This window comes from Gekko japonicus, unplaced genomic scaffold (genome assembly GCF_001447785.1).
Source record: "Gekko japonicus isolate JY-2015 unplaced genomic scaffold, Gekko_japonicus_V1.1 scaffold384, whole genome shotgun sequence".
Lineage (NCBI taxonomy): Eukaryota > Metazoa > Chordata > Lepidosauria > Squamata > Gekkonidae > Gekko > Gekko japonicus.
The window spans coordinates 1,077,890-1,093,185 of NW_015175980.1; the positions used below are offsets into that span (position 1 = coordinate 1,077,890).

General features: G+C 49.1%; 1 protein-coding gene across 2 annotated transcripts in view; it reads right to left on the bottom strand.

Annotated features, from left to right (window-relative positions):
• Positions 1–15,296, bottom strand: part of LOC107123049 (chromosome unknown open reading frame, human C16orf52) — a 44,817-nt gene that overhangs the window by 4,797 nt on the left and 24,724 nt on the right. The window contains exon 2 of one of the 2 annotated variants that reach the window (XM_015426216.1): positions 10,960–11,022. The exons of the other annotated variant lie outside the window; for it this stretch is intronic. Coding sequence (XP_015281702.1) covers positions 10,960–11,022 — 63 coding nt within the window. The remainder of the gene's footprint in view (positions 1–10,959; positions 11,023–15,296) is intronic. 2 annotated transcript variants of the gene reach the window in all.

A 15,296-nucleotide genomic window follows, 5' to 3' on the forward strand; every position in this document is an offset into this window, starting at 1 on the left:
CCCCACAAAGCTGGGTCTAAGGCCAGTGTGAGATGGTCGACTGTTAATGAGCGGCTAGAGAGATTAGTGGGTTTCTGCTGTGGGTATCCTTAAGAGCGGGGTGGTGGGAGAGAAGGAACCCCTCGCAGTTTGCTCTTTTAAAGGAGGCATATGAAAGTTAATTTCAGACTCTTTCCAAGGCACAAGACCTACAAAGGAGTGCTACAGAGATGCAGACCAATGGAAAAGGTCACTTCTCACCGCTGAGAACACCAAACGCAGGAGCAGATGCTAAAGCGTTCTGGCGATTTGCCATCATGCAGAGTCTTCATTTTCCAGAAAATTAGGCTCAAATTATTAATTGGGTAGCCTTATTCTCTCACTTATCTTTATTTGATACTGGAAGAGCATCGTTTGGGGTGGGGGGGGGAGGAACAACAATCAACATGTGTACAGTGCAAGGGCAGGTAGCAAAGGAAGTTTCAGATGTTTCCTGTTAATTAAAGCAAAGAATTCTAGCCCCGAAGGAACTTCGGTTACGGCTCCCAAGCTGCAAATGATTTCATAACTTGATACCAATTACAAGAGGAGACCAGCGTCCCTGCTAACTGTGAACCGACAAATATTAAACATTGCTGCTATTTCTGCCCTACTTTCCTGTGGTCGGAAAGCTTGCGCTTCTTTCTCTCAAAAGCTGTTTTGTTCTGATCCGCGGCCCAAAGAAACCAACTCTCTACACAGAAAGACATTCACTCCAGAGGCTGTGTGCGCGCGCGGGGGGTGGTGCTGTCGTCATTCCTTACACAGGAGGAAGATGTTTGCTCAGGAAGACAGACATCAGCAACTAATTTACAAAGGACTTGGAAGAGAACAAGATATTGGGGGGGGGGGATAAGAGAGAAATGGATGAGAAAACGGTTGCCACAGAAGGACGGGCCAGAACCAACAGGTTGACATTAAATCAAAAAGAGTTTTCGGCGAAACATTAGGAAGAACTTCCTGACCGTTAGAGCGGTTGATCATGAGAGGGAGGGCAGGAAGGGTTGCCTCAGTGCTTAGTTCTTGTGGCCCTTCCTTACACACCCAGGGAAATGCCAATTGCCACTTTGGGGTCAGGCAGCAATTTTTCTCCAGGCCAGTTTGGCCAGAGATCCTGGAAGGTTTTTTGCCATCTTCTGGGCATGGAGCAGGAGTTACTGGGGGTGTGGTATTTGTGAATTTCCTGCACTGTGCAGGGGGTTGGACTAGATGACCCTGGAGGTCCCTTCCAACTCTATAATTCTCTGATCTCCAGCTAAAAGAACCAGTTGGTAGGTGATGTGAAAGACCTCTGCCTGAGACCCTGGAGAGCCACTGCCAGTCTGAGTAGACAATACTGACCTTGATGGACCAATGGGCCGATTCAGGACAAGGTGGCTTCAAGTGTCCAAAGTCATATGGGAGAAAAGGCACACTGTAAAGAGTGTCTCCTTTGTTGAAATGATATATCCTCTGATTGTAGTTCGAGGGGATCAGACGTGTCCTCGTTTATACCCACAGCAGCAGCAGCGGGACCGGAGGAGCAATCCCTGGTGGCCAGTGGCAGAAACAGCGAGTGGCTGTCGTTCAGCGGAAGCGGAGGCGCGCGGTGACGTCATCCACGGGCGCGGCGGAGCCTGAAGGATGCAGCCGGCCAGAGGAGGACGTTGACTCTGTGCCTGACTGCCTAAGCACCAGAAGAAACATCCAACCAGCCAGTAGACTGCCGGGAATGGAGCCAAGCCGGACCAAAAGAGACATCAGCCTCCACCTGGGTGCCGGTAGGCAGTCCCACCCCCCAGAACAATGTGGCCTAAGTTAGGGTATAAAAGTGATTAGCACCTCTCCCATGTAAACCGCCCAGAGACCCCTACGGGGGTTAGGGCGGTATACCAAATCGAAGGAATAAATAAATAAATAAATAAATAAATAAATAAATTTGTTTGCCAACTTCTGGGCATGGAGCAGGGATCATTGGGAGTGTAGAGGGGACGTATTTATGAATTTCCTGCATTGTGCAGGGGGTTGGACTCAATGACCCTGGTGGTCCCTTTGATTCCCCACGCCTCCACATGCAGCTGTGACCTCGGGTCAGTCACAAGTTCTCTTAGAGTTGTTCTCTCAAGAGCAGTTCTCGAAGAGCTCTCTCAGCCCCACCTACCTCAGAGGGGGTCTGTTGCAGGGAGGGGAAGGGAGAGGGGTTGTAAGCCGCTCTGAGACTCCCTCGGGTAGCGAAGGGTGGGGTACATATCCAATCTCTTCTCTTCCCCTCCTCTATGATTCTAAATGGCCCTTGGGGAAGCTTAGGGAAGGAAGGGGTGGTGAGAGGCCATTTTATACGGGTAGAGACACTGCTGACTTTGGAGGGACAAGGTTGGATGTCGGCCTCTCTTCTCACACTACAACTTCATGGCTGCAGATTTATTGGGGGGGAGATCCAATGTGGTACAGCATTGACAGGACCATTTCACTTCAGACTGTAGAGGGGGGCCGTGTGTTTGAATGCTCCCCCATATCAGAAATATCGGAAAGGCGAGGCTAGAGCAGGGGTCCCCAACCTTTCTGAGCCTGAAGGCACCTTTGGAATCCTGACACAGAGTGGTGGGTGCAGCCACAAAATGGCTGCCACAAGGGGCGGAGCCAGCCACAAAACGGTGGCTGCCGCTCACTTTCAGACACACAGTGAAGCTTTGACAGCAGCAACACTCTTAAAAATCTGCACAGCTGATCGGATCCCCCAGTTGGAAGCCTCGCTGGGCAAAAGCCCCACCTGGCCCCGCTCACTGTCTAAAAACACCTGGAGGGCGCCCGGAAAGCTGTCAGCAGGCACCATGTTGGGGGCCCCTGGGCGAGAACATTCTCCCCGATCTGACCTGGAGGCTTTTTAAAATGGGTGTGTGGAAGAGAGCATTCCTGGCCTTTCCCATTGCAGAGGGAAGAATTTACAGAACTTGGATGCAAGACCAAGTTCTGTAAGTTATTTTTTAAATCATCCTGTATCTGCTTGATGCGGCTTCTTCTGCGCCGTGTGCCCCATACAACTTCCAGAATGGCACTGCATGTTTCCAGTGCTAGCCACCCCCCTCCCTCCCCCCACCAAGAACATGTGCAGCCATCATGGAAGCTCTCCCCACAATGAGCGCATGGCGTGCAAGGCGGTGCATTTCACCGAAGCTCCTTCAAGCTGTGGTCGGTGACAAAGGTGGCATATAAGTATTTCACGTCAACAGAGAGGGTTAAGTAGCAGCTTTACAAGCAGAGGTGTGTTCATGGCTCAGGGCTCTCCTGCCTCCTGAGACCACTTCCTGTGCTTCCCCTCCCCCTCAAATCTTTTCAGGGTCAGTAAGAGGGCCCTCCGGAAGGGCGTGGGATGGGTGCAGACCAGCCCTGATGTAAGTGGCAAGAATCGAGAAAGGAAATAAATAGAACCCTTAACCCCAAAGGTTGGAATGGTTATAACACTCAGGCTAGGCAAAAATAAAATATAAATGATGTCACTAGATCAGCCTGCGGGGGAGGGGGGGACCACACCGAACTGAGTGAATCACTACATTTGAAGCGCTCCAATTTGCCTTCAGCACTGTTACAGCCCACGGCGACCTTATTAACCTCTTAAAATGCACAGTAACTTTTGTCAGTCTGGAGAAGTCTCAGTGCAACCCTGAGAGGTTTGCGCCTTTTAAAAAATGCATGAATGAAAAGAGCAGTCAGGAAGCTGAGGAGGGGGAATACAGTCAAGCTTTATCCCGCGTGGTTTTCCTGGGAGGAAACTGTTCCCCATCCCCAGCGCCAAGCCACTGACCAAGGGGATGCCTGCTGCTGACACTGCTGGAGCCAGGGAGAGAAAACACACACACACACACACACACACACACACACACACACACGGTAAGCTGCAATCACAGGTCTATCCTGCCTTTTGGCCAAGCTAGACTCCTCCGCAGTGTATACAGTTTTCCTCTGCTCACCCCTCCACGTTCTAGCCTTACAATGGCCCTGTGAGGTAAGTGAGACTGACAGATGACGACTGGCCCACGATCAGCTGGTGAATTTCGTGGCAGGCTGGGACAGAACCAATGTTCCCTCTAAGCTGTGGAGTCTTGTGAGCAAAGTTTCTACTTTGTGAGCCGCTGGCATTAAAGTTGTGAGCCAGCAATTTGCCTACTGCATAAATTAGTTTGCCCTGGAGCCATCCTTCCTGAGCGAAGACAAAAATGTGTGAGCCGGAGGCTAAAAAACTGTGAGCTAGCTCACACTAACTCAGTTTAGAGGGAACACTGGACAGAACCCAGGTCATAGAATTATAGAGTTGGAAGGGACCTCCAGGGTCATCTAGTCCAACCCAATGCACAATGCAGGAAATTCGCAAATACCTCCCCCTCCACACCCCCAGTGATCCCTGTTCCATGCCCAGAAGATGACAAAAAACCTTCAGGATCCCTGGCCAAAGTGGCCTGGATAAAATTGCTTCCTGACCCCAACGTGGCGAATAGCAATTCCCTGGGTGTGTAAGAAAGGGCCACATGAACTAAGCACTGAGGCAACCCTTCCTGCCCTCTCTCTCGCAACTTGCCAAAGTTCACAGAACCAGCATGGCTGCCAGATGGCCATCTAGCCTCTGTTTGAAAACCTCCAAAGAAGGAGAGCCCACCACCTCCCGAGGAACCCTGTTCCACTGAGCAACCGCTCTAACTGTCAGGAAGTTCTTCCTAATGTTCAGCCAAAAACTCTTTTGATTTAATGTCAACCTGTTGGTTCTGGTCTGTCCTCCTGGGGCAACCTTTTTCTCATCCATTTCTCCCCCCCCCCCCCCCCAATATCTTGTTCTCTTCCAAGTCTCTTGTAAATTAGTTGCTGAAGTCTGTCTTCCTGAGCAAACATCTTCCTCCTGTGTAAAAAATGACGACACCCCCACCCCCCGGCACGCCCGTGCACAGCCTCCTGGGGCAACAGAAAACAACTCTGCACCACCCTCTGGATGACAGCCGTTCAAGTGCTTGAAGATGGTTCTCAGATCACCTCTCAGTCACCTCCTCTCCAGGCTAAGCATCCCCAGCTCCTTTAGCCTTTCCTCCACAAGTTAGACATGCAGACCATTACGCCACAGCCTCACTTGGGGAGACCTGGGTTCAGTCCCTGGCCTGCCATGAAACATTACACCACTTAACATCAGAAGTGGGTTTGGTTCCACGACTAGCCAGCGCTAGTCGAATATGTCAAATGCTGGTCTTGACCCTGACTCTGCAAGCTTCAGAATCTTCAGCTAGCACAAAAACGGGACGCGGATTCCCACTTTGCCCCAAAACGGGACATGGATTCCCACCTTGCCAGGTTGCACTTTGATATGCAGATTTAACTGAACAGCCCGAATGCCCCTCTTCAAAGGGTATGTGTGTGAAACAATGAAAACAAAAAGGAAACAAGCTTGGGCAATGTGCTGGCTTGGCCCAGATGGTGGGAGATCCCGAGTGGCCTAAAGCTACTGGATGGCTGTTGCTCTCTGGGAGGATTAATCGGACCCTCCGGCAGTTCTGCTGTAAGGGGAAACCAGAAACAGGACCCCCACCCACCCCTCGCACACAGAGTCTTAGATAATTCACTGGAGTAATCAAAAATTCCTTGCCTTGGTCATTCAAAGTTTACCAGAGGGTATAAACAGTCAGCAAGAACTGCAACATATCTCTCTCCTTAAGCACAAATCTGTACTACTGCTTCACTAACACGAAGGGAGCCACTGGGAAACAGCTCTCCAATACGAATCCCAACATGCACATGGCTTGCTTCTGCCAGGGCTTGCTTCTGCCATCAGAAGTAGCAGGGATGAATGTGTGAAAGGAAAGAGAACAGGGCCTCTTTGGTGCCAGCACCAAAGCCACCGAACGCACTTACAAGGGAGGGCTTGCATGGCTCCCTCATTAAACACATGAAGCTGCCTTACATAGAATCAGATCTTTGGTCCATCAAGGTCAGTACCATCTGTTCAGACTGGCAGCAGCTCTCCAAGGTGTTAGGCTGGAGGTCTTTCACATCATCTACCACCTGATCCTTTTCACTGGAGATGCTGAGGGAGGATTGAACCTGGGACCTTCTACGAGCCAAGCAGATGCTCTATCACTGAGCCATGGCCCCTCCCCAAATGCTTTATCAGTATTCCAGAGAAAGGTGGACTTTTCTGCTCAGGCAAGCTTAAATCCTGAAGGTGCTGCTGATATCTGGGAACTTAGTGTTCACAGCGGGCTGTTTTAACGTTGTAACTGATAGTTTTTCAATGTTGATTTTATCATCTCATCTTTTTATAAGATGACTAGAGGACCAGAATGATCGAAAAGCAGGAGGCACATTTGTGAGATAAAATTCCAATCTTTGCACAGCACCCGATGGCAAAAACTGCCACCGCAATATTCTGCTACCCTTAACCACTTGTGTCAGCATGATAACATCCCTTCTGTGTATCTGGGCCTGTCACTGATGTTGGTTTTTCCATTTCGGCTACATGGAAGAGCTTCCTCAGAGAACTCTTTCCACTCTGGTACCAGCGTGCTTGTATTATTAATAAAAATATTTATCTTCTGCTTTCTGCGACCCAACCTAGACAACCCACAGCAGCAGCAGTGCCAGGGAACCAAAGCCCAGGCCTTCAGTTTCTATAGAAGTCAGTGCACATGTCAACTGGACCAGCAAGGGCTTTGCGCATTCAAAGCTGGCCAGAAGACTGAACGCCCGAAAGAGAGACATGCCTTGCAAACCCTTTGCGACAAAAGCGTTTCCCTGCTGTTTGCAGATAAAGGAGCTCATTCACTGCCCTGTCCCAAATCTCTGTCCGGGAAACTCTATCCTGACCGCCCTTGTAAGGTGGGGAACTGACAATTCAACCTCTGTTTGAACACGGCTGCTCGTAAAAAAGCCAACATTGTTCTGGCGAGGGTTTAATTGAGTGCCTGGGCGAGGGAGCGGCTCCTCCTCCCGAGAAAGGGCTGTTTTCTTTGGGTGCCGGATGAATGGGGGGGGGATGTTTTCCATTTTCCATTCAACTGGCCAAAGAATGAAGACTCTTATGGAATCTCTTCTGTCACGGGTATCAAAAGGATTGCTTGTCTGTTTCCACTCAGTCAAACATGTGGAGACTGATCGTAGAGGCAACGTGGTTCCCGGAGGCCCTCCGCTGGCCGGCAGAGCTGGCATTGCTGATGGGAACTGGCCCGGAGGAAAGATTCCAGTGTGACTTTCAAGACTCAGGGCTGTGAAATCCACACAAAACCGACTCACTGTGGCCTGAGATCGCCAATGCGCAGCCATGCGGTCCACGGGCAGCATGGGGACACAATCAAACCCCACCTCCTGAACGTCTTGGGCAGCCACCTGTTCACGTGCCACAAACCCTTCAGAGGTGGCTCTTTTCTCAACCCCCTCAAGCACTGGGTGCTAGATTAGACCAATGGCCCATGTAAACTGGCTTCCTGCAGGTCCCCCAGAAGGCAATAGCTCTCTCTCTCTCTCTCTCTCTCCCCAAACATGGTCCCTTTTTGTGTGTGTGTGTGTGTGTGTGTGTGTGTGTGTGTGTGTGTGTGTGTGTGTGTGTGAAGTCCAGGGGCACCTTCTGGACTGACCGCATTTGTTCCAGCTCATGCCACACACCTGAGGAAGGGAGCTCTGACGAAAGACCAACTGAATGTAAAATACCCCTGGACTCTAGTGGTATTTTGCTGCAACAGACTAGAATAGTTACTCCTCTGGGACAAACAAACAAACAAAAAAACCCAAACAAAACAAAAACTTGATCAGGCCAGCAATGATGTGATTAAAATGATCCATGGAGTGGGGGAGTGGGGAAGTGGGCACAACAAAAAACAACAGCAAAAGAGCAATAAAATCATAAGTGACACTGGCATAAAACAACAGAAAAGCAAACCAAATAACATAATCAAGAAAACAGAAGTTTGTATTTTCACATAACCAAAGGAACTACAAAGGTGGTCAAGGAAAAGTTACTGACAGCCAAAGGCCTGGGCAAACAAAAACCTCTTAAGCTGCTGCTCAAAGGGGCAAAACCATTCTACAGGTGTGTGTGTGTGGGGGGGGCTGCTGGTTGCCACCTGCCTCGCTTCCACGGAAGGGGTGCATGTGGCGGACCTTGGGAGGAAGATCTGAACTGCCGGGCCAGACTATGGGGGAGAAGGCTGGCCTTCAAGCTCCCTAGCCCTACCCCTTTGGAAAGTAAGAACCAGCATTCTGAATTGTGCCTGGGAACACAGAGGCAGCCGATGCCATTCTTTCAACAAAGAGTGATATTTACTGGGTTAAACATAAAACAATCATTTGTGCCTTGGAATCACAGAAGCTGATCTTCCACGTTACCCAGCTAAGGAAAAAATGCTGTTCAAACAAATTACAAAGATCATCTGACTCCAATGGTAACAAGGAAAACAGAAGCACATCTTACATGACATATTCATCTAGGTACATTGAATTTATTGTGAACAGATTAACATCAAAAAAGATCAACTTGCTACAGCTACAAGCCCAGGTAAGGGGGGGGGGAAGGTTCGATATAAGATCAAACAGAAGGCAATTAAGGGCCAGGTATTTTATTATTTATTGTTAATGTTTTATATTTATTTGATTTTATGTTGTTTTTACCTTAATGTTGGTTGGTTTTAACATAAGTCGACAGGAGACCCTTCAAGTGAGTAGTAACTAAAAAAAATCTAATAAATAAGTAAGCATAAACAAAGAGGCTCAACATCTAACTGATGAGAGGGTGGGGCCAACTGCCAAGTGTCCCCAGTGCGAGAATGCTCTTAACCAACGCTCCCTCTAAGCTGTAGAGTCTTGTGAGTAAAAATTCTACTTTGTGAGCTACTGGCATTAAAGTTGTGAGCGAGCGATCTGGCTACTGCATAAGTTAGTTTGCTCGGGAGCCATCCTCCCTGAGCGAAGACAAAAATGTCTGAGCCGGAGGCTAAAAAAACTGTGAGCCGGCTCACACTGACCTAAGGGAACACTGCTCTTAATCGATTCCCTCCCAGATCCTCTTGCATGCAGAGTTACAATATCCAACAATATAAGCCCCGGCAATAACTTGAATGCAACGTTTTGTACTGGCTGCAGCTTCTGCCAGTCTTCAAAAGGCAAAAGAATGTAGAGCGGTGACAGCGGCTAATCTGGACGTGATCAGAGCATGGATTACTGCAGACAGATCTCATTTCTCGAGGAATGATCTCATCTAGCGAACAAACATAAGCCGATAAAAGATGCTAAGAGCCACAGAGGAAAGCCAGAGCTTCCAACCGTGTGCCCTTTAGGGGGAAGCATCACCCCGGCCTCAACAGACAGACTTCTTGCTCCGTGATGGGTTTCATCACTGACCAACAGCATCTCAAGACCGACCCAGGCTGAGATCCAGTTTATTGGGTTCATCCTTCCCATTACTTCCTCCAAGCGCCTGTTTAGGTCTTCGACAGACCCTCCGGAACCAACCGGTGTTTTTTAAAAATTAAATCATTTATTAAATGTTTCAAAGGATACAAGTACATAAAGCAGTGTGACATATTCATATTACAATAACAACTTTAAACAATACAAACAAATACAGATATAACTGAGAGTATCTGGGGAAGAAAAGCATCTAACCAACCAATTAACCATCCAAGGAAGTCATTATATTTAGGTTACAAAGTCATCATGATATTGTAAGTACGATGCATTGGCTGAATGACTTTGGGAGCTAGTGTTATCTGCAGCATATTCTAAGAAAGGGAGCCATTAGTTCAACATGTTTGAAAAACCTGAGTGTGGGTTTGAAAGAAAGAGTCAGCAATTTTATCCATCAGGAATATTTCCCACATTTTCAAGTGACAGTTGTCTATCGATGGCAAGGTAGACTTTTTCCAATACTAAAGTAATAACCATTTAGCCGCTATAAGAAGTATCATTATAAGTTCCTGCCGAATTTTTGGGATCACCAAAGAGTCCCACAGGTCAATTAAGTCCAGGCTTATTAGGAATCCTATATCGAGTAATTAGTTGAATCTATAGACCCTTTCCCCCCCCCCCAATTGTGCTATGGAAGGACATGTCCACCAACAATGTATCGTAGACCTATCTCTCCACAACCTTTCCAACATTTAGGGGAAACTTGTGAATTTATCCTATGCAGCCATGAGGGAATGGTGTACCAGCAAGTCATAACTTTATACGCAAGCAACTGTACTTTGAAAGATATGGATCTGTAAGTTGGAGATCTCCATATTTTTTCCCACTGGGAATCACTAATATAAACTTTACAATCTCTGTTCCATACTAATTGGTACCATAAAGGCTTCTCAACAGTGAGCCGCATGTTGAGAAACACAGCTTGGTGTTACCAGCATTATCGATGGCCCCCTGCTTCAAATCCCCCCTTCCATCTCTCCCAGTGGTTTCATGAGGATGCTCAGCTGCACAGGGAACAGAAAAGAACCCTGTGGGACCCCATGGCATCAGTTCCATGGGGCCTATAAACAGTCCCTCAACAGCGGGAGTGGATCCACTGGAGAGCAGTGCCTCCCCCTGTCCCCACCGACTTTGGGGGCCGCTTCAGAGAAAAGTCCACAGCTGAAAACATGGGCAGCCTTTGCCATTGCGCTGTTGTGGAAATTCGGGAACAGGGCAACTGGCAACCGGTCATTCTGTTCTCTTGGCTGTTAACTAAGGACAGAACCAGCTGCACCCTCTGAAGCATGCGCTTGCATGTTCCAGAAAGATGCACTAGCCGCTGGATCTTTCTCTGAAGTCACTGAAGCGCCACACTGTGAAACCTCTTCGTCCTTCTTCACCCAGAGAGTTCTGTCATTTCAAACTCTGTAGGCTGTGTGAATATGTTCAGTACCATTTTTTATTTCATGCAAGCAGCGTCCAAGGCAATTTAAAGGAACTGGAGTAATAAGGAATCGGCGCCCGCTGATTTCATATAGGTGGAAATACCTTTGACAGCCAAACTACTTCTGACTCCACCCGATCCTCGAAAAGCCAGCAAACTCTGGTTTCCTAGGTAACAAAAGAGGAAACTGCATCCAATAAAGGGAAGAAAGAGACAGCTGTACCTGCTCTGTAAACACCCCCCCACTTCCTAACACCTTTGAATTATTTAAAAGTGTTGCAGGGCTGAGTCTGGCATTAACAGCATTACTCCCTCCCCTCCCCTCAAGACAAGCAGACCAGCAGTGATAAATAATTGGTCCTGCACCTAGAGGACCACGGCCCATCCTCCCCGGAGCCTACAACAGGAAAAAAGCAAGCCCCCAAAGGGTGTGAGGAGGACGCTGCCAGGAAAAAGCTAATTGACTCACACAAGCTCCCCTGAGCTCAAGGAGGACAGAAAGCAGACAGCAAAATCTGTTCCAAGCTTCAGGCCACAGGTGTCAGTGAACAAGTGCCTCTCAATTAAAATACAATAAAAAGAATGACCAGGGGTGTCTGAAATCAACCAGTCACACCTGGGAAATTAACCTCAGTCATTTTAAAGGGTTTGGTTTTGTTTCTAGACGGTATTCATCAACACTGTGGAAGGTGTACATCTTTGCGTGGTTCTGCCATCTGCAAATTTCGCAGGGACTTATGCTTGAGAAACACAGTTCTGTAGAAGCATGGCTAGATTTTAAAGGGGGAAAAGATGGATTAGTCAAGCAAAGGGTTTCTGAAAACAGAACTAGCTAGGAGAATCACAGGACCGCACCGTTATAACGGTGCTGTCCTGTGCATACCCTCCTGGACTCTAAAACCCACTGACTTCCACAAGCTCAGGCTGGAGGAGATGAGCTTGGTGGGACACTCATGCCAAGGTTGCAGCTCTCCTCCAATAAAACACGAGTCCAGGGGCACCTCAAAGAGTACCTGCTGCTAACTGGATATACCCCCAGACGCTTCGGACAAAGAGATCGGTCCTGGTCGTTTTCTTCCTATCTGATGCTACTGGTGCAGCTTTGGGGCACAGCCCGCCATTCGCTCCCCCTGCAAATGTCCTACTCCAATTAGTTAATGGCAGGGGACCCACAGGGGACCCAATTAGTTAATGACAGGGGACCCACATGAGGTGGAAGAGGCTCAGCTCTCCCCCCAGTCAATGGGGAGCCGCCATCATTCTTGTCTCTGTAGATCGACTGGGGTCAGTGGGAACTAAAAGGGAAAGGCCAAAGGATCAACAGTCCATCTTCATGCTTCAAAGAAGCAAAAAAAGCAAGCCCCAGATCTCTCCATTCAGGGACCAAGAATGGCAGGAAAAGGGTTCAGACAGACCTCACCTTCTTCTACTAGTTTCAATTTTGTATGGAGGAGCGAACTGTTGGAGAAGCCCCCATCCATATACAACCTGACACAAGACACCCAAGTCAGTGTTCCCTCTAAGCTGAGTTAGTGTGAGCTAGCTCACAGTTTTTTAGCCTCTGGCTCACACATTTTTGTCTTAGCTCAGGAAAGATGGCTCCAGAGCAAACTAGTTTATGCAGTAGCCAAATCGCTCGCTCACAACTTTAATGCCTGTAGCTCACAAAGTATAATTTTTGCTCACAAGACTTCACAGCTTAGAGGGAACATTGCCCAAGATACAAGTTTGCCCCCCCCCCATCCGCCGATTGTGAGAAACCAGCCCCATGCAGACACACTGGCAACATAATTATCTGTTTCTTCCCTATTTCATCTCACAACCAATGCTCCCTCTAAGCTGTGGAGTCTTGTGAGCAAAAATTCTACTTTGTGAGCTCCTGGCATTAAAGTTGTGAGCGAGCGATTTGGCTGCTGCATAAATTAGTTTGCTCTGGAGCCACCCTTCCTGAGCTGAGACAAAAATGTCTGAGCCAGAGGCTAAAAAACTGTGAGCTAGTTCACACTAACTCAGCTTAGAGGAAACACTGCTCACAACATCAGCCCCCAGAACGGCATACCGGAGGCACCGGAATCTCTCTGTTGGTAATTCAAATATTCTTTGACAAGGAAAATATTGTCTCCTTTCAAAAACAAACAAACCCACCCGTCTGAAAATGTGAGAACATCTTTTACCCTAAGCACATGCACCCTGCAACCAGGGTGCATTTTGATTCACTGCACCACAAACGAACCTCAGCCATGCACTAAGATTTATTTGTGGTTAAATATGAATATAAAAATGGACGTGCGTGCTGTTCCCAGAGAGGTTCCTTGCAGAGGGGGCTGCACAACAGCTTCGTTCTGAATGGAACTGATCCTGGGCTGGCCTCCTTAAGCTGTTATTTGAGAATACTCATAGGCAAAACTTGGCAGGCGGGACGGATGCTTTAGTGCTCCCGGGCGCCTCTGGCAGGTTGTTCAGGTGGCAGATTAAGAGGCTGACATGTTCAGACTTATACCCTAAGCTTATAAATCTGAATGCTGCATCATTCAACGTTTAAGGCAGGCATGTGGTGAAGCGCATTAATGCTTATTTTATGTTCAGCGGAAGGCTGGAACAAAAGGCATCAATCACAGATGAATTACCTCCCCACCCAGGGGGAACAATGACTAATATTAGTCGTCGCCCCCCCCCCCACAAATCTTTGCATCAGGATTATAGTAACTGAGTCAACCGCCAGCATATTGTGCAATTCACTAGCATTCTAGGATGGCTATCGATCCTGTAATTCAGCATCTGTTCATCTGTGTACCTAATGCACATGGATGACACGCTCTGTATAGATTAAAAAGCCCCATGCAGTGGGTCCAGCCAGGGCAGGAAGGGGGGGGGCGGAGAGTGCCATCAGTCACAGCTGACTTACGGCCACCCCCACGGGGTTTTCAAGGCAAGAGACATTCGGAGGTGGCCTGTCTCTGCATCATGACTCTGGATTTCAGGTTTCTGCAGACCTGGGACATCGCCAGGTTTTGCAGCAGACAAATTGTTTCTAGCGGTGGGGAGTTGTGGGGCTAAAGCACCTGAAACACTGGAACAACAATACCTGTGCAGGCACAGACATTCCAAAATGGAACAACAGAGCTTCTTCCCAACACAGATCTTTGCACCGAACACCTCGTGAGACCTTAGCCGCTATTTTTGGTTGCCAGGACAACCTCTCCCTGTGACAAGGCATCAGCACACCACCGCCCCGTCCCGTGCCGCTCGGAAGCAGCAGTAGGTTTTAGCGCCCTCTGCCACACATCGGGGGCCAAGGGAATTGCCCGGTAGAGGGGCAAAGGTCGCTACATCCTTTGGCACAACATGGAGAGACAGGCTCGCCGACTAGAGGGATTACATCAAACCACTGGAGACCGGCTTCATCCTCAAGTCTGCCCCTGGATCTCGAAGACAGCTCAGTTGTCTGTGACATCAGTCTCCTCCTGCGCTCAAGCAATGCCAGGCAGTGACAAAAAAACCCCACCCCACCCCGACACCACAACTGGTTTGGTGCACAGGAGAGAAGAGGTGCAGCTGTTAAGCACCCAAATCATCTGGCAACCACCCCTGCCCCTTTTCTGATAGCGGCAGGCTGCTCTCCATGGGCAATCTTCTGAGCGACAATCCTGTCCCACACGCCCGGTGCAGCCAGAAGTGAGGGTGACCAGGCAGCTGTTCTGCTCTGCGTAGCACGACTATATTTGGCTGCCGGCAGACATGTAAAGTGATCCTGGTTGTTGGCGAGCATCAAAAGCCGGGGGGGGGGGGGGGAAGCGCTCTCAAAGTGGGAGGCAGATTCACCCCAGAAAAGCGGGGAGGGGGAAAACAGTGTTAGGCGAGATGTTCACTGGCTCGTAATGCTCAATCCAAACAGATCTGGGCATGTCAGGATTCGGTCTCACACCGTCCGCCCGTTGTTTGAAGAGCACACGGAACGAGCGAGGCGACCACCTGCCCTGGTGTCAGCTTCTCCTTCCTTCCCCCCCACCGCCCCCAAATGCGTGCATGTTTCAGTTACGCTCGGCTCCCTTTCCTTTCCACCTGTCTGCTCTAAGGACAAAAACAGAAGCTCCGGCCAGTCAGAGCACACTTGGGTCTTGGCTGGAAATCCCCCACAGACACACACTTCTACCCTTCCACACCTCTGTACTTCCACCCTAACCCCTTCTCCTTCCATTAAGGGCCAAACTAGACAGCATGTTGGGACATGGGGGCAGGGCCGGTGCCAGGTTTAGGAGGGTCCTGGGCCCTCTCCTCTTCTGACCTCCACCAGGACCCCCACTCATGCCTTCCTTCCAGCCCCCCCCCCAAGATCCCCACCCACCTTTGTGTCCTTCCTTCCCCCACCCATTTGTTGAGCCTCTGCACTGACTGTTATGTCTTTTCTCCAGTGGTGCTGGGTGGTGTGTCCAGACAGGAA